This window comes from Anabrus simplex, chromosome 2 (genome assembly GCF_040414725.1).
Source record: "Anabrus simplex isolate iqAnaSimp1 chromosome 2, ASM4041472v1, whole genome shotgun sequence".
In the NCBI taxonomy this organism is placed as follows: Eukaryota; Metazoa; Arthropoda; class Insecta; order Orthoptera; family Tettigoniidae; genus Anabrus; species Anabrus simplex.
In genome coordinates this window covers 480,095,569-480,115,493 of record NC_090266.1, presented here as the reverse complement: position 1 = coordinate 480,115,493, position 19,925 = coordinate 480,095,569, and the positions used below count along the sequence as shown (strand labels likewise).

The 19,925-nt window shown below is 37.0% G+C and overlaps 1 protein-coding gene across 3 annotated transcripts in view; it reads left to right on the top strand.

The window, feature by feature from the left end:
* The window catches only part of LOC136864190 (protein SET), a 267,970-nt gene extending 250,137 nt beyond the window's left edge, over window positions 1-17,833 (top strand). For all 3 annotated transcript variants that reach the window (XM_067140857.2, XM_067140858.2, XM_067140859.2), the window contains exon 7: window positions 2,637-17,833. In XM_067140857.2, coding sequence (XP_066996958.1) covers window positions 2,637-2,668 — 32 coding nt within the window. In that variant the 3' untranslated portion in view covers window positions 2,669-17,833. The remainder of the gene's footprint in view (window positions 1-2,636) is intronic.
* The last annotated feature ends 2,092 nt before the right edge of the window (window positions 17,834-19,925 follow it).

The following is a 19,925-nucleotide window of genomic DNA, read 5'->3' as shown; positions in this document are numbered from 1 at the left end:
CAATTGTATAAAGAATTTGGCAAAACTTAATGGTATTAAAACTAGTAATAATTAAACGAATAATTTAAAAAAATTACACTTAAATTAGCTACAAACCTCGTCCCAGATAAACCTAAAAAATCTTAAGTTCACCACTTTCACCTACAATAATCCAGGTATTTACCAGGTAACAAATCCCTTTATAAAAGCAAAATGTCAACATTGCCTTTAGGACAACAAACACTAACCGCAACCTGTTTCTTAATCGCAACACACTCAGACATTAGCATCTATTCAAGTTCAGGTGTATACAGACTCAAATCCACCCAATGTGACATTTCATATATCGGGCAAACAGGCCAGAGTTTCTTTACAAGATATCAAGAGCACTATAATGCCAATAAACACAAGTTCTCAGCTATGAGTTCTCACATGAAGGATACAGGGCATTATTTTACAACTATCGAACAGGACCTTACAATTATCAAAATAGTGGGAAAAGGGAAATTAATGAATGAATTAGAATGCATTTATATTTATTTAGATCAATACTGTAACAAAAACCTTAATCTCAATGACTTAATTGAAATAAAAAATCTCTTATACAAGATTTTGCCCAACTTCTTACAATCACTAAATTTAAATCAAAATAAAATTCTTAAAAGTCTTAAAATAACATCCACAAAAGCTCCCACCATTCCATTAAAGGTTACTCCCTCCATGTCCACCCCTACTAACCTCCCACAGCCAACAGCGCATAAGCTTAATGCTCCGCCCATCTCCTCTCCCGCACCACACACCCCTCCCTCAATTCCACACATATACAAGAAATGCAAGTGTCCCACGTTCTGACGCTGCAAAGACAACTAGTTCATACCACAAAAAACGAGAGGTTAAGTAAATGTACACACAGCGTTTCCTGCCAAACATAGCCGTCCTTTCTTTAAACTTAGTCTTTCTACTGTCGCCTCATTACAGATTCTGCACCATACATCCATCAATAGTCGTTCTTGACATTCAAGCTATAGCCAACATCAAGCATGAGCGTTCCCACTTGACTATTAGCACAACGAAGAAACAGTCGCATCAGCTAGTAAAGACACATATGGCAACACTCAGCTGTGAACCTATCATTTTTTCAACAAAAATAAGAAGACTGTGGACTCACCTCACAAATATGGGTCTAATAACACCACCATAACTCCATCAACCACACGGCTGTACTTTCTACAAAAATATTTGTCCTTTTTAAATGATTAAGCCACTCACGGATCGTTGTAACCATTCTACGACTTCAAATTAGGTTGCCTTTAAGCAGATTCCATTCATTTTGATCTTGTACCTCAAGGCCATAATTTTAGCCATAGACTTTGTTTACGTAAATAAGGATAGTTTGGCTACTTTAAAAATGTTTTAAGGATTTCAATGTAAGATTGCATCAACATTACGAATTTTTCTCGTACATATTTATAAACATGTTTTAATTGTGTAAATTGTAATTTAGGAACTTACAAGTTTTCTCATTTTTTATAACACACACATTTCTTTATGTAACATTTTGACTAGAGTAATCAGGATCCTGATCTTTATCTTTTAGGCATGAGATTACGGCTGATGATGCCCATACAATGGGTAAAACATGATCCGTTAAATTAGAATGACTAGATGTAAATCTTATTTTTTTAAACCCAGTGTGTATTGAATAGGTGGATCTCGTTAAACTTTTGCATCATTGTTGAATTAATGCTTATTTCAATCGATTATGCATCCGACACACTTCAATCGAAAACTTTATTCATAACGTGTCCGATTATTCTATGCAAAACAACTTCATGATGTTTGAAACTCATATGATTCTTGAATGAATGATATTTGAAACCTGTTTATTATTTAAATAATTGGATGGAAGTTACTTGATTAGTAAAAGTAATTGACTATCTCATCACACATCTGCCATAACAAGCACAGTGATTCTCAACATTTTAATAATCACGACTACATACTTATATAAATTTTATTATATTTTTGAACATTTAATATTTACTGAATCCATTGAAGATGGAACAGTTTCCAAAGGCCATTTCTGATATAAATGATTTTCACAAAGGTGTGCTGATACAGGCTGTATTTTAATTCAGTAAGTTGTATTAATGGAAGATGTTTGTTTCATGAACATTTTTTATTTTATTTTTTTGCTAGTTGTTTTACGTTGTACCGACACAGATAGGTCTTACGGCGACGATGTGACAGGAAAGGGCTAGGAGTGGGAAGGAAGCGGCCATGGCCTTAATTAAGATACAGCCCCAGCATTTGCCTGGTGTGAAAATGGGAAACCACGGAAAACCATTTTCAGGGCTGCCGACAGTGGGGTTCGAACCTACTATCTCCCGAATACTGGATACTGGCCGCACTTAAGCAACTGCAGCTGTCGAGCTCGGTCATGAACATTTTAGTTAATAATTTGAACAATTTTTGTCTCTGTTGAAATTTAGCTTTTCTGAATAATCTGTTCAATTACAAGTGCAGTAATAGGGGGAGAGATTTTATATTATTTTAGAAAGTTTGTAGGACTGGGAAATTATTGATAATGTTCCTATAATTGAATGTATCCTATGTTTTCACTGTGTGAAGTACAAATTATATTTCTTCTGTTTCAGGCGACGTTGCTGAAGATGGTGGTGACGAGTGAAGTTAGGGAAACTTATTCACAGACCACACAATTGTATAGAAACTGATCCACAGTGTCGCGTGTCTGTTTCAGATATGAAATTGAGAATTTACTTTGGTTCAAATTGCTAAGAAATAATTTTTGGTGGAAGAGTATTTTATCAGTGTAATTTTCAGTCAGTATGGTGGCAGTACTATTTGTTTAGGAGGTATGTACTTTGTATTTTTGGCTCTGCATATCTATTCTCCCAGTGGTCCCAAAGCAAAGTCATCTCCATACAGGCTATGAAGGCCCTGGAGGGGTGGAAGGTAAAGGCTTCCACTATCCAGTGGTCCCTGCTTAAAAAAATATTGAGAGTTTGTCACCATGTGGACGATAAAGCTATATGGGGAGTTGAATTTTGATCAGTTCGGTTGAGTTGAAGTGTACGTTTGAAATTGACCATATTCAGTCAGTTAGTTGTATAACATTCTTTGGGTGCCTTTCAGTATTCACCAGTCTCTCAGCTCGGAAGTATTTTATCAAGTAAAGCTTATTAGTGATTTCATATTGTGACTTAGTGTGATGGTACTCCAGTACAGTGATTTACAGGGAGAATGGATGGATACTTGTGCCAAAGTTAAAATGTTACTTCCTGAACAAGCTGGACTGTGTTTGAATCTTCCAGTGAAGATCTACCAAAAGTTTGCTCTTGCAATTTGCTTACCAAATCGGTATTTGTACTGAATGGTGTGTTATAAAGAGACTGTAATGTTGTGACACCCTCCTTTCACCAAACAGTGAAATATGGTGACTCGTGTGATGAACAAAAAGTGAAGTTTACCAGGAGGGTCTTCATCAATAAATTCTGTATTCGCTCCACCTTAGACCATGGGTGTAGTAATGCGTGTTTATATTTCTTAAAATTTGATCATGATTTTGTTACGGCGTTCCAATAGTGTACTGGATTTGTAATCCTTTCCATTGCCAGGTCATTAGTTCCTTTGTTTTTCCCCTGTGGCCCCATCTCCACCATGTTAATGGATGCATACAGTGTTTGAAATCCAATTACTAAAAATTTGTTAATGGTAGTCTTAAACTAAGGTATGGGCATTGCATTTACAGTTAGTCAGTGCCCTTTCAAATTATGTTCAGTCTGTATTCACTGTATGTAAGAACATTTTGTTCTCTTGGTTAAAATGAACTTATCAAAACATCTTAACAGTTGTCATTCGTAAATACATGGAGCAAGGAAGTCTATACTCCTGCTTATCATTTGTTTAGATATGAATAATAGCTTTTACCTATTAATGTGGTAACTATTATCATGTGGTATTTGCCAGTGGCCTGTGCTATACTTAATTGATAATTAACCTCACCTCACTGGAATTCTGTCTGCATTCATATGCCAGTTGCATCTTACTCCATAGTCACTCTGGATGTCAACCATACTCTCTCTGTCCTTTTCCCCATATTTCTTCATCTTTTAATTTCAGACAGTGATATGCTCATTGAGGATGTGATCTCTAGAAATATTCAGAAAGCTGCCACAACTTCAAAATTATAATTGAATGAGTAGTTTCCATTATTCTTTTCTTCCAGAATGTGCTTTGAGTTGAAGCTACTGTGTTTGGAACTAAAATGTTGAGCTAAATCACTTAGCTCTGAACGTCTATATGTTCCAAGTACAGTATTTACTGTATTTCTGTTCCAACCATGCTTGCTCTCTCGTAATATTCAAGTATGGACCTAAAAATTATTTTCAAGGGTTTCCATGGATGGCTTCATGTAATTTTAATTGGGTGACTTCTACACAAACGGGTAGGTAAGAGCCATTTCTGATGCTCTCATCAAATATAAGTATGTAAATGCTCTGTGCCAGACGTGCATTGAAAGAAATATATAATATACAGTATAACACTTTTCCTCTGAAATTGAAACAAGCAAGTTTTGTTTATTTCTGATGAACTGATCAACTGTATTAAATACTCTGTGCCAGATGTATTGATCAAAGAGATTCATGTAAATGATTTGCCATAATTTGTAGGATGAAATAATCTATCTCCCAGTTTTTAAAATCTTGGATTCGAAGTGGACACCATAGCCCTCCCTCCCTTTTCAGATTGATCTTCGCATAATGTCTGCTTTGTATGACTCGCAACTGCCTGAGACCCATCTTTACATAAATTCAATATAGTGCAAATATGATTAAATTTCTCTGAACTGTATGTGTCCCTAACAGGTCATTAACATCCAAAGCTTATTCTTACTCTTCAACAGTATTTACTAGAACACAGCCAATAGTTATTTACATAATGTCTATTGGTTTAGGCCTCAAAATGTCAGTTATTGGACAATAAAACATTTCTCATTTCAGTGTTCCATAACATTCCTGTAAGCTAGCATTGTCATACAGTGTCACAGGGAACATTTTGGGAACCATTTTACTGTGTATTTCATCTTATAATTCATCAGGTGGTAATGGTATTTTGTTTCTATTCTATGTAAAGGTGCCATTTGTTTTCAGTGCTTAAAAAAATTCATTATTTCTGAATAATACTTTTTTTTTAGGGTAAACAATCTTGTGCTTCACTTCTTTGTTTCTTGTTAGGAGTAATGCAGTGGCCATTTAAGAACATGAGAGCTTTGTATCTATCCTATGAGGGCCTGTTCAGTATTTGTAATGATTGTTCTAAAGATAATGCTTCAGTTTCTACTAAATTTTTGCAATAGATTCTTAGGTTTTTTAAGGATATTTTAATGCTTCTTTGAGATACATCGACACAAACTTTGAGCATTCAGTTATGTTCATTTTTTTGGTATGTGCAATTTTGGCTTCCACAACTTTCTTCTCAGTCTTCCTCTTCTTTATCTTTGATTTTCTGGCTCATTTTCAGGTAGGGTAAAGAATGGATAATACCCATTTCTGTCTATTTTTCAACAACTTTTCTCTGAACCCTTAAGGCCAATCTCTGACCCTCCGCTCCACAGTTTTCTCCATTTTCTTTATCCACCTATTCCTTGTTCTACCTGTAGGTCTTCTCCCCTCCACCTTTCACTCGAACATTTCATTTGGATTTCTTGGTTCTTCCATCCTTTTCACATTGCCAAACCACTTCATCTTGGATATTTCTACTTTATCCTGTAACTTTTCTGTTCCAAAACCAGCCCTTATCTCCTAACTTCTTATACAATCCTCCAGTGTCTTTCGTAATGCACTTCTTATAAACTTCATTTCCATTCCTTGAAGTATCCTTAACCTAGGTGTAACCCATGGTTGCTGCTCCATATGTCCAGATAGGCACAAAATATATAGTCTTGGTGCCTATTCATTGCATAGCATAGCTCTTGTGCTCTGATAAAACTTTGCTGCTAATTATTTTCTGTTGGGAAACTCAGTTATAGTCCAGTCTTGCGACAACATACTTTGTATGTATTTAAAATCTAGACTACTTAAAAGATTACTGCATTGACAACTATTAACTAACCCGTGTTTTTCGTACATATAGAATTGCAGTACAGATGCATGTTTGGCTGTATCATGATATGTATATTCAACCTACTTCTTGGAAAATAATATATACCTAGTTGATATTGCAGGTAAACATTGTTTCATCCATTTTATGGCTCTTACTTACTCTGGTATGCCTGAACTGAGCTATTTTAATTTTTCCATGCTTACAGTGTATTAGTGTGATTTAATTTTATTGAATTTGTTTCAGATTAGTAATGATTATTTCCTCATATATAATTTAATTACTGTGAAAATTATTCTCTCACTTGTACACTATTTTGGATATAAATGAAGAGAAGTGTTTCATTGTGAATGCCATCATTGAAGATTGTAAAATGTCATAGATGTTTATTAACTTTTAATCATTGTGTCCTAAAATTTGACATCAAGTTTGTATATTTTATCATGGTTATCATTTAAGCAATAATTTTAGAATGTTTGGACTTTTATGAGGTTGTGACACCCAATCCTTTCATACCTGTTTTCTACAGTACTACATTCCATCAGATTACAGTATATTTTATCAGTTTTACTGGTCTGAAATTATTAATGGAAGTTAGGCTGAAGTTTGTGGGAGGAGCAGAATCTTATGAGTGATTGTGATGAAAGCATTGATGTTCAGTGCAACTAAACCTGTTTCAGGACATTGTGTAAGAGAATGTAGCCTAGAGTCCTTCATTGTTCACACAGTTCTTTTAAGGCAGTGATAGCAAAGTAAATTTTATGTTCAGTGCCTTCTATTCACTTTTTTAATTCTTCAGCTTTGTGCATTTATTAACTTAATTGTGGTTTGCAACAGCCGTTCTTCCCATTCTACTTCAACTCAACTTCATGATTTTGTAGATGATCACCCGTATGCTAGATTTGGCAATCCTTAATTCATTCACTAAAAGGAAACATTTGAGAAAACACTGTAGTGTCTTCCAAAATTTAGTTACGAAGTGAATTTCAGTGTATTTGTCATAAATTTTCATGTTCTTGAACACATTGGAGACGCCGCTCGTAGAAACTACGGGCACGCTATTTCATTGCTGCTGACGGAGCTCGGAGAATCTGCAGCCACGTTTTCATTGTAGCTAAAAAATAGTAGCTGCCGTTTCAGTGAGCTGTAACTTCATCAGGATACAGTTGAATGCTTTTGTAAGCACAAAATGCACTAGTTATGAACATAAGTCGAGAGCTCTTCTTTCAAGGCATTGATAACACGGCCACGTTAGTACATAACCTGGGGATACATCATCGTTGATTCTCAGCTGTGAAATGGGCAGGAAAGTACTGATGGTACATGCGGACAAGAGTAGTGTGTTCGAGAGGCAGGCTTGTTTGTGTAATTCTTATGAATATTTAGCATGTCTAATTCAAGTGTACGAAATTTTGACACCAAATCCATAATGGATAATGATCTTATGGAAGACACGAGTTATGAGGATAACAATTACACACTAAGTAAACATGATGATTTTGGCTCTTCAGGCAAGTAAATGTAGATAATGAGCTAATTTAAAATTGGTGTGAAGTGTAACATAGTTTTATACCGGTTCCTGAAGTGTGTAGTGTTCTATGTGGCTTCCTTAAAATGTGGGCGTTTCCCATGTACAACCTGCTGCAACTCGATGCAACCCCATTGTCAAAGGATGAACATTGGGAAAGCAAATTACTGGTCGTAAACAATCAACCAATTAGGTTAGAATCTGTATTAGTGTGCTTCAGCAGATGTGTCCAAAATATTAGACAGATTTCGAAATATTAACCAAACTGGCCTCCGTAGCTGCAGTTTTTTTTTAGTTTGTAAAAATTATTTTTTTAATAAATTTATATTTAAAAATTGCTGCAGTATTATGATGATTAAAACTCATTTTTATGTAGAAGAAAGTATCTTTCTAAATATTCCAAAAGTTGTTAAAATCGTGGCTTACCCTAGCATTGAAAAAATGTTAAATACCATTAAAAATCCTGTGATTTCTGGAGGGTAGCACATTCAAATATGGCAGTCTCCTATGTGTTAAATGTTAAGTAACATCAACTTCATCTATAGGGCGGAGTGGATATTGGTGGGTATAGAAAATTCTTTATTTGCTTGGGGAAGATTTGTGGGGTAGCGCTTTCCTCCTTGCTGCCCCCTCAACTTTTGATTGAGCCATCGTAAACAGTGTTATGTAATTAGGAAATACTTTCAGAGGATAGCTTCTCTTGAGGAGATTGGTGCTTAGGGTGAAGGAGATGGAAATATGGCTACATTACGGAATCTAACCCAAGTCGCTTGATGTCTAGTTTGAGGCATTATCTCATTTCTCTAGGACAGGGTTTCCAAAACCTTTTGTGACTAGGGCCACCTCTGCGTATCGCATTCATGTCAAGGACCCCTTAGCCACAGAACATAATACTTAAGGTCTGGAAACTTACTTGAGAAAATTCACTTGGTGCAGTTGTTGATTCAATGGGATGGATTGAGCTGTTTACCGGGGACCAAGTGTTTTAGGCCTGGTTCATGTATAGTCACTCTAAGTCGAATATCACCTTCTACAGTAACTCTGTTTCTGTACTTATTCATTGCTGTGAAAGTAGAAAAGGTACACCCACACAGGTATTTTGTCAGGAAATGCATTAAATCCAGTGTTGCCTTTCTAGAAATTGCAAGGTATAAGGGACATGCATGGATCTGGAAATCAATCAGGCATGGGGTTGTGATACAGGGTCTTCAACGAAGAGTCACAGGATACTTTGGCTACTTGATTTTCTCAACTAGAGGTGGAAAATATTGTCTTGAGTGTAGATCTTAGCAATTCCAGGTGTTTCACTATTACATCACTTACACTCTCTGGTAGTATTTCTTCATGAATCGTTGGGAAAGAATCAAACTTTCTTGTGCTGATTTGGCATGCCCTAGTACTCCTTTTATTTATTATTTTGTCTTGGACTGTGAAGAGTGTGGCTTGCATTCCTTGCACACTAGAATTCAAACAACTGAATATATCTGCTAAATAATAAAGCCTCGCAAGCCACAAGAAATCCTTAAAGAAGCCTTTGAAGTTGCATCTCCCATCGAGAAGAAATATCCCAACTTCGTCTCTCAGTTCAAACAAGCTGTTCAGAATGTTGCCTCTCGACAACCACCTAACCTCCGTATGGAAGAGAAAATGTTCATGGTCACTTCCCATCTCTTTGCATATCGCGGAAAATAGAGGTCTGGCTTTAGTGAAATAACTAACAAAGCTTCTTTCAGCACATCATCCAGTTCTGTGGGCATGTTGCAAGTTACTATTCCTTCACAGTGGATGCAACGAGTCCACGTTACACGAGGGTCGACAATCTTCACGTGTGCAGTTACCCCTTTATATTTTCCAGACTAGGCCCTAGCACCATCGGTAGTTAGTTAATCCAATGCAATGCTCCCAGTTAAGTCCATTTTCAGTCATGAATGTGTTGAGGACCTGAAAGATATATTCGCGTGCGCGGGTAAGGTTGAACAAGACAGCCAATCCTTATGGATCATGTTTTCAAATTCATACAGAATGAAAGCTATTAAGTTTACATTGTTACAAATGATGGTGCTTTTGTCCAGCCGCAATGCATATATATCAAACAATATATCTCATTTCTGGCTTTTCTTCATTTTTCGCTTGATTGTTTTATCAGACAATGGTATAGCACCCAATTGCTTTGAATGCTTTTCACCCAAGTACAGTATTTACCATACGTTTCGCTGCAGATAGTAATAGCCTCTCTCCAATGGTATGTGCTTGGCCATGTTTTCTAATTAACAGGAAAACTTGATAGTCATCATCTTTGTTTCCCGTTGCCAGCTTCCCGGGTCGGGTTGTGAATCAAGGACCTCCATCGCTGCTTGTCTCTCTGCCACTCTTCTCCCTTTTAAGTACATCTTCTGGTTTTCCTCCCCTCTTCTCTATGCACTCCCACACTGAATCTGTCCACCTCTTTTGGGGTCTTGGTGGTCTCTTTCCTGTTAACTTCTCTGAAAAAGTTTTTTTTGGCACACTCTTCTCTCATTCTCATTATATGACGCTAAAACTATACTTTCCTTGCCTCCCGTACACTACCCGTTAGTACTCTAGTCATTTCATGAAGTTCAGCGAGTTTATTGCAAAGGTAGTCAATTGGCTTATCAGCTGCACAGTTTGGAGAGGTTTTAATTTCGATGCTTTCCTACACTCGCTCAATAAAATGTCTCCACACAACGCATAGAGGGACTTCCATTATATCCAACATTCAACACTGTAAATCCCAGTTCCAGGTATTTGTAGTCGTATTTATGGTGTTTTTGCACTTATTCATTGTTTTTCCTAATGGCGGTTGAGGTTTCCGAAACACATTCAGTTGCATCACTACTCGAATGAGGCGTATACTTCAATGAACATGTCAATAAATCTTTCAGTTACTACTGATCTGCATTTAGGGCAGTCACCCAGTTGGCAGATTGTTGTTTTCCTAGGCTTATCTTAAATGATTTCAAAGAAATTGGAAATTTATTGAACATCTCCCTTGGTAAACCCAGTTTGCCCTTCTGAATTCCGACTTTATCTTCATATTGTGATCTTTTCAACTTTTCAAGTCACCCCTCAAACTTAGTCGTCTACTAATGTCTTTCCACGCCATCTCTCCAGACAGCTTGGAACATATCACTTAGTCGAGCACTTCGTCTCCTTTCTCCCAAGTCTTACCAACAATCCATTATTGTCTGCGAGTACTATTATACTTTAGTACTCTTCGCTTCTGGATTCCTGCAGCTTGAGTACATGTAAGAGCGGAGGTAGTTTCTACGTTAATACAAATGATCGACTTGTTAGCATAAGGCGACATACTTAACTGCACTGGCGTAACTGGCTATGTACCAAACTAACCCCCTAACGAAGACCTACTAAGGCATTTATTGGTAAGCTAACTTGGACCATCTATTGGCCAAGTTAAGAGTTATACATCAGTGAAGATGATAATTGGCTCAGTAAAAATCAAGATTGAAATTATGTGACAATAAATATGATTACACAGAAATATACAGTATATGTACATACGACTACTATTTTGGTACAGACATGGCTTTCTTCTGTGGCATTGCATTTCATCGTGTTGCCTTTTATTACCTACCTGTTGTGGTCTAACGAATGTCTAGGGGTATTTCTGTGAATTCTGAATATCTTCATCCATGACTAGTGCGGGGAGTTCACACCGAAAAATGGATGTCAAAAGTTTCTAGGATAACCTTCTTTAATTAGGACAATGAACACATTTTACGAAAATTGTAAAGTTGTAACATTTTTCACCAAATAGCAGGATACCTGGTCTATTATTATTATTATTATTATTATTATTATTATTATTATTATTATTATTGAATTATGGCCTACTGGCAAGGATCGGAAAACTTAACAATCTAATAATCACGCTGAGCAAAGAACTTCAGTTGCAGAAAGACTTGACAAACAACACATACTAAAGCGCAGTGACATAGTAAATTGCAACTGATATTCTATGTACACTAATGTATGAATGTTTATATTTCTGTTTTAATAATATTTATTCAGCTTCACCGGACTTTACTTTTGATTTGCCACAGAACAGTTACTGTCATCCACTTCAGACAGAAATAATCATAAAATCTGAGGGATATTATTCGTTCATATAACCTGTGTTTACTAAATTTTCCCCCTTTAAGTACTTGCAACTTACATTATTATTGTGGACCCCTTGGATTAACGTTGCGGACCACAGATTGGGAATGGCTGCTCTAGGACATTCAGCTTGTCAGTGTTAAAATGTACATCTGTGGAGCTTTTATGAGACAGGAAACAAGTTACTAGGAATTCAATTAATAATGAATCAAGAGTGCTGTACTAGCCGTGTCAAAAACTTATTTAATTTCGTAAAAGTGGCTTCATAAAACAGAGTATCTGAGGTGGATGAGCTGAAGAAGTGTCTATCCTGGAGTGTGAAACCTAGATTCCCCTTGTTCACTAAGTACTATCCAGGATCTAGTTTCCCAACTGCATTTTAGAATGCACGAGTATTGGAGTCATTGAAAATTCATGTAGGCACATTTTTTGAACTGGCTAGCATCACTGAACAGTGTTGAACTCCCCTGAAGAATATGGGCCAATTGCAGAAACGGTATTTAGACAATGTTTACTGTTAAACAGCATCTAACTATTTCTGCTGCATTGCAAAGACTTTATTTATCACTTAGACACTGTCTAAAACCAATGTTCAACTGGCCCTATTTAAACACTGCAGAGAACACTGTTTAACCTTTAATTTTAAGAGTGAATCACAATTAAAAGTTATGCACCATGAAACATATGACACAAGGGATAGTCCGGTAACTGTCAATTGGAATACAATTGTTGGCAGCCGATATATTTTATTATATTTGCGATAATTTCCCTGGAATTATAGGTCACTTCGACTACATCCATATCAAAATAACTTGTCCTGATCGTCAGAGGGCTGTCTCACATGATCCGGGAGGGATTCAGTGATATTGACTGCCAAGTAACTACACATAATAGCGGAACTAAAAAATAGATTGTGCGCGTGATTGAGAGGTGTTTTTTTTTTTTCTTTTCGGATAATCGTCATGCTTATTCAGGTAAGATTTCAGAAACTATGAGATAGGAAAAGGCAAGGACTGGGAAGGAAGAGCTGTGGCCATAATAACGCCAGTATTTGCCTGATGTAAAAACAGGGAAACAACGGAAAACAATCTTCAGGGCTGCCGATGGTGTGTTTCGAACGTATGATCTCTAGAATGCAAGCTATATCTGTATGGCCCATACAACTCATTCGGTTACAAAGTACTATAGTTTCATCTGCCTTTCACTGAAGATATTTAGATTACACTCACCGTAACAACACTATAACCAAAGCTATACTTCCTCGTATGGTGTGGTGTTGCTTTAGTGTTGATAATATTATGAGATTTCATTTCCATCGAAAGCGGTAGATATTCTTATCTATGGGCAAATCATGCTCATGCTTAGCCATATTTGAGTAATTTGTTGGAAGACGACAGCTGACTAACGTTTAGTGCATGCTCCGACGAATTTCATTGGTTGCGACAAGCAAAGAGTTGCATGGAAGATGCTTCTATTTCCATTTTCAAACCAATATTGAAACTTAAGGATGTCTAGCTAAACACTGGCTGAACATTGTTTATGCAATGGAAGATAGTGCTAGACTTAGACGTTGTGTAAGGTTTCAGACTAGTCATCGTTTCCGCAATCGGCCCTATGTCTTTACAAACCTGCATACTTTTACAGAAGCACTCGTCAAAATGTCCTCTGGATTTACTGTGATGGTTGTGTTAAAAGCAGACTGCTCTCATCTGTGTCTGGTTTATGAATACTTCCATTGCTGCTTCTGTGTTCAAACCTATAGCTGTTCTGTAAAAATTAGGTTGGCTATGTCGTTTCATACTAACTTTGCTGAGCATACACTCTTATGTACTTTGATTCTCTCTCTCTTTCCTTCTATTTAAATTTGTTTTTCTGCAGCTATGAAATGAGATGTTTGTACTGCCAAGTATGAACCCATAGAAGTTTTGTATGCCATGTACTTGAAAATGCATGTGTCGCAAATATTTGTTTAAAATGACGAAGCCAATATGAATTTGAGTTGAGATGTTTTCTTGGTGCATGTAAGAAAAGGATGTTTGATGGTTACATGATATAACAACGTTTATTCTGTTTGTATTTTTAAATTGGAACTTAATTTTGGGAGGTATATTGAATTAACATTTTTATCACTAAATGCTATTCCAACTTTTTTTACTGTTGCTACTTGTCAAAATTAAAGTTGTTACAGAATTCTTTATGCTCAAGAAATCTGATTTTCTTTTTGTGCAAATAACCTTCTCACTAGTGGTAACATGCTTTCTCTGACTGGAGGAGACTAAAATTTTGTGCATTGCCCTACCATTGAATTGAAAGTATCCCATACGCAAGCTATTTATGCTCCCTTCATAAGATGAAACAAATTCCCATTATTTCCAATATTATTTACATTTTTGTACAAGGTAGAAAAACATGTAATTCTAAGAGGAGGAAAACACACTAGCATTTTCACCCGTAAGGTTTAGTTGCTCGTACTTAAGTTTGACTTAACATTTTCCCGTTTTGTTTGGGCAAAAACAGGATAAATTCACTTGCATTTCTTCAGCGAGCTTTTTTAAACTGCCATCATCAACTGTTTTGATGGTGGACATCACAGAAAATCCTACTTCATAAAAATATTTTGCAGAAACTGCAACAAAACCACATGAGCTTGTTTAGCCAGACAAGGAAAATTTCCTTGAAGCAAACTGTGGAATTTGTCCAAGTTCCTATCATTTTTAAACTTGTCAGATAATAATTATTCTATCAATGAAATTCCACTAACCTCCAGTGAGACTTAGATGAATTTTTGGATGTTTAGATCTGGGAAGTAACTTGTAAGTTTATCTTCGAGTAATATTGAATATTTGTAATTCCTTTCTTGAAATTACACTGTGAGGTACATATTTTGGAACATTTCATAGCCGCTTTCTTCCACTTTCCGAGTCCAGATCACGTCACCCATAAACCTTCAGGTGACACCCAGTTTGGAAAGCATTGCTGTACTTTTAACACAGTAAGAATCTCTCTGCAAGTGTGATGGAATAAATCATCTGCAAACTTCAGCTTGCACTATTAGTGACCTGGTACCCAGAAATTAAATGACGGGAGTAAAGCCATCAAAGTAAAAGTATGCGTAGATCCCCTTCTGTATATAATTCTGCAGTATCTTCTCCTCACATCTGAAGTACTCCTAAGTCATTGTTATATTTTGAGAGTACTCCTTTCCATCTGTTTACTGAAAAATAAATGAAAATTTTGTTCTTTTTATCAATCGTGACTACTGTTTTTCTAATTCTCTACTCTTTTATACATTTATGTTGGTAGGTCAGTACTTTCAGATTCTTTGTATTTATGAATTAAATGTAGATGCTGGACAGAAGATTCACATTATAGCAAAGCAATGATGCTACGGTATAATGTTCCTATGAGCAGCAACTAGTGATAACATGCTTTCTCCAACTGGAACAGGCTGTAAACTCTATAGCTGAGATGCAGTTTTCTGCTTGTAGGAATGAGTGACATGGATAGCAGAAAGTCATGGCACATGTACTGCACTGTCAAATTTAACTGAGAGTAATCATTTCCATCTGTTTACTGGAAAAGGAATGAAAATTTTGGAAGTACTCTTTGTGGTCATCATGAGTACTGTTTGTTAATGCTCTAGTTGGTAGTTTGATGTCAGTTGATCAGCACTTTCAGTTACTATGTAGTTATGAATTAAATGGAGACGCCAGACAGAAGGTTCCCATTAGAGCAAAGAAGCTTTAGCTGTAAGATAAGAGGATGAAGTATTATGGAGGGTGTTGTAAAGAAATGCTAATATTTCTCTTTAATGAAGATAATTGTAGTGCTGATAACGACACTGTTCAATTACATGAAACTGATTTTGTGGAAAAGATTAGTTGTTGTAAACATATTGTTTGGTCTGGGCCGAAGTAGCATGTGTTGTGTATGACAGCCAGTTAAAATAACCTGGTGGGATGGCTGTCTTCACCCTATTAGGGTTGATTTCAGCCTGAGATGCTTGTTTGCCAGTATTGAAGTTGTATTCATCATGCATTGAGACGAGTCTCTTTAGATCAATACTTTCAGGTACTATGTATGAAGGGCGTACTATATTGTTTTACACTTTATTTTTCGTATGTCCGGGTATGGTTCACATTTCACTTTTGAAGGTGTAACTAGTGTCTTGTTCCACCATTTCGTAGCAGCTTGCACAGGAGCCAACGAATGCACTCGTCACAGCCGTTTCATAACAACATTGTCAGCGTAGGAGCAGATAACCTAGAAAGCAACCATCAGGGGCAGCGCTATACGACTTGGTTCCTATGGAAAGAAAGCATGACCGCTGCAGAAATCCAACTAATGGTACTGTTCAACATTTCTTTGGCGGTGGACTGCCCCTATGCTTCCATTGCATCAATTGTTGTTTTGTTTGTGGCTCATGGTAATGGAGCCATGTCTCATCACCAGTCACAAGCCTAGCCATGAAGACAGCTGGATCTTGATCATGGCATTGCAAAAATTCTTTGCACACGTCCACACGCCTCTGCTTTTTGTCTGCAGACAAGAGTCTAGGCACCCATGTGGATGACACCTTCCCCAACTATAAGCGGCTGTGCACGATCCGCTGCAGGGTGTTTCAGCGAATTCCGGTGGCTGCCTCCATTTCCGTAAACGTGATGCATTTGTTTCCTTGGGTGGCCTGTTCGACCCCGGCAATGTTGGCTGGTGTTGACACTGTCACATCCTTCCAGAACTGATTCCCTTGTCCACCGATGTACACCCTGTTTCCCAACCTTCCACCCAGTTGTAAACTGTTTTCCGTGACGGCACATGCTCTTCACAGACAGCCACCAAGCGCTGATGAATTTCTGCTCTGGTCACGCCTTCTTTCCATAGGAACCAAGTCGTATAGGGCTGTCTCTGACGGTTGCTTTCCATGTTGTCTGCTCCTACGCCGACAGTGTTGTTATGAAATGGTTATGACGAGTGCATTCGTTGGCCCCTGTGCGTATGCTGCTACCAAACGCTGGAACAAGACACTAGTTGCACGTCACCACCTTCAAAAGTGATGTGAACCATACCCGGACGTACAAAAAATAAATTGTAAAACAATATAGTATGCCCCTTGTATTTGTGAATTAAATGGGGATGCCAGTCTGAAGGTTCACATTATTGCAAAGAACTTTTACCTGTAATACAGATAAGAAGATTTAATTGTATTGAGACATATTTAGGCAGTATCTAGAGAAATGCGTGGACACACTGTAGCTCCAATTTGAAATAAATCGGGCAGCGTGTTCCTTGGTTTTAGGAAAGGTGGATCGCTGACTGCTGGAATTCCTAAGCAAAGAGCTATGGTTTCTGATAATTGCTGAAATTAGTCAGTCTGAATGTTCTCAGCTAAATCTGTGTCTAGTTTCAGAGGAACTAGGCAGTCGGAAACCTCAGCCCTTTAGGCTATTAACATTGAAACGCGGGTCAGCATATAAAGGTTATGATCGGGTGTCTGCTGCTATACATGTTTGTATGAAAGAAAGTGTGTGCTACTACCTACATTGCATGCACCCTTCCATCATGCATGCGTCATCGGCCCACACTCAAACTCAGATCTCTGTGCTTTATACTTCAACTTGGAATCTCATGTATTCATGGTATGAAATAATTTTCCATTTAGTTGTACTCTCGAAGTCTAGGAATATAACATAATTTCAATGTAGGTCTATATTTTTTATAATTTGTCACAAAGGTAAAATCTATTATTTGTTTAATCTTTTTGGTATAACCTTTCTGTTGCAAAACGTCCAGCCTTGTTCTAAATTAATGTTGGTTTTAGAATAATTTTCATGCTTACCAGAAATGATAATTTCATGTATGAGACCCATTTCATGTAAACCATTTCAGACTGCATAATACAATCTCCATTTGGAATACTTAACGGGGCCACCCTTTCCTGGGGACGACCAGTTACATACATCATGTCAAATAATTAGTTTACCAAAAATACTTTTAAGGCGGTTTTCATGATTACATCATGCTGTAAATGTAGCATATTTTCATTCTGAGTAAATGTCTTTTCATACAGTTACTTTATTTTTATTACTGTTTTCCTCTTTCTTTCAAATGTTCATAAACTGAACCTGGATTTAGTGAGAAATAATAGTTTAGTAATATATTTTAATAAATTTCTTGAATAATTAGCTAACCTTCCTTTCTTTATACCCCCTTTTGTGTGTTGTGTAATTTCATAAACATTTCATTCATATACTGTGTTTGAATATTCAATGAAATTGTTTTATCATTATTTTGTTGATTGATTTTACCTGGAGTGGTATGCATTGTAATGGTATGTAATGCAGCATATATGTTTGCATTGATAGGAATTGGATTTGAATATAAGTAAGTTTTAAACTTGGAAATATTGTTCCTGTGTGTAGAAATATGTCTGAACATACTGTAACAATTGGACATTTGCTTAGATTATCAGTGAAGAAAGGTGCCTCAGTGCTAATATGTGGTGAAATAGAAGGGGAAAGCAAAAATGTATGCCATTTTGCGTAGTCCTGAGTTTGAGTTAGGTGAGCTGAAAGTTTATCAGTTGTGTATTGAAGGGATGATTGGGTATGGTATTTGTATGCCAGTGCTCCTTTCAGGGCTTTGGTCATGTTTTCCCCTTCTCCTAATGATCTGTCATAGTCCATAACTGTCCCCCTCTGGTCCTACATGATCTGTGTCGTCCTCTATTCTTTACTTGAAATATCAGTAGTTGCATCATATTGTGTACATCATTAATCAAGACAAGTGGAAAATGGGAAAGGAAGAGAAATTACCAAGGCAAGGGCTTGGTAAGAACTTCTGACTAGGAATTTTTTAGAAAATATTCTGATTCTTATCAGTGAAAGATATCTTTATAGTGACCTTTTCCTCAATTATGGCAAACATTTGTGTGAAACTGAATATTAAATTACTACTGAACTCAAAACTATAATAATATCCAATAAACATCATATTTGATAGAATGGACTGAGCTCGATAGCTGCAGTCGCTTAAGTGTGGCCATTATCTAGTATTCGGGAGATAGTGGGTTCGAACCCCACTGTAGACAGCCCTGAAGGTGGTTTCCCAGGCAAATGCTGGGGCTGTACTTTAATTGAGGCCACTGCCACTTCCCACTACTAGCCCTTTCCTGTCCCATCGGTATGACGTAAAGTAACTTCGAAAGAAAAAAAAGAATGAAAAAATAAACTGGATGGACGGACATGCGATTGATCTTACCGTACCTTTCTTCGCTTGGTCTCGCTCTGCATGACATCACATTGCTCAGACTGGAACTTGGACAGCTCAGCTATGCAACCATACACGAGGTCATCATTCATGCACTGCAAGGTCAACACTCAGCGGTATCTGAGCACTCTTTACATCAATTTTTCACCACATTATATATGCGCATAAGTGGTTGAAAACGGTGAATCCATTGAGTATGTCACATTAGCAGAGAAGGAACATAGAAAGAAAATGTGGATTAAGGGATATTCAAGTGCATATGAAGCATTGTAGAAAATTGTGATGTGGAAGGTATAAAACACCAAGTTTACACGGAAGCCTAGAAAGTTATCACAATCTTAGTTTGAAATATGCTCCTAAAAAAACGTTCATTTTTTGTTTGGTGGCTTAAAACTCAGGTCAATGATTTTCACTGGACTACAAATGGAACATCAATATATTGAAAGTTGGTACCAAAACTAAGTACTCAAAATCAACAGGAGTCTGGGTGATCAAACAGAAGCATCAGAAGGGAAGAGGCAATAATGAACAACAAATACATCTTACAATCTAGCTATAATGGAGCCTCGCCTGAAGCGCAAGCAGTGGATCACAGAAACAAGGAAAAATTGTTCAACCATCTTTGGCAGTTTTATAGAATAATTCGTGGTACATGTTTTGTCTGCCTCACAGACATAATCAGCTACATTCACTTATGCTTAGGTATACAAAGATGAAAGTATGCACAATATATTGTTCTCATAACAGCCTTGAACTCTTCTCATGAGACTCTTATGACTTTGTTTAAGGGGAGGGGGTTTGAAGCGGGGGGGGGGGGGGGATAGGAATGCTTAAAATGTGTAATTAAAAACTCATCCGTGACTAAAATGCTAATACACACCTGCCAACTTTT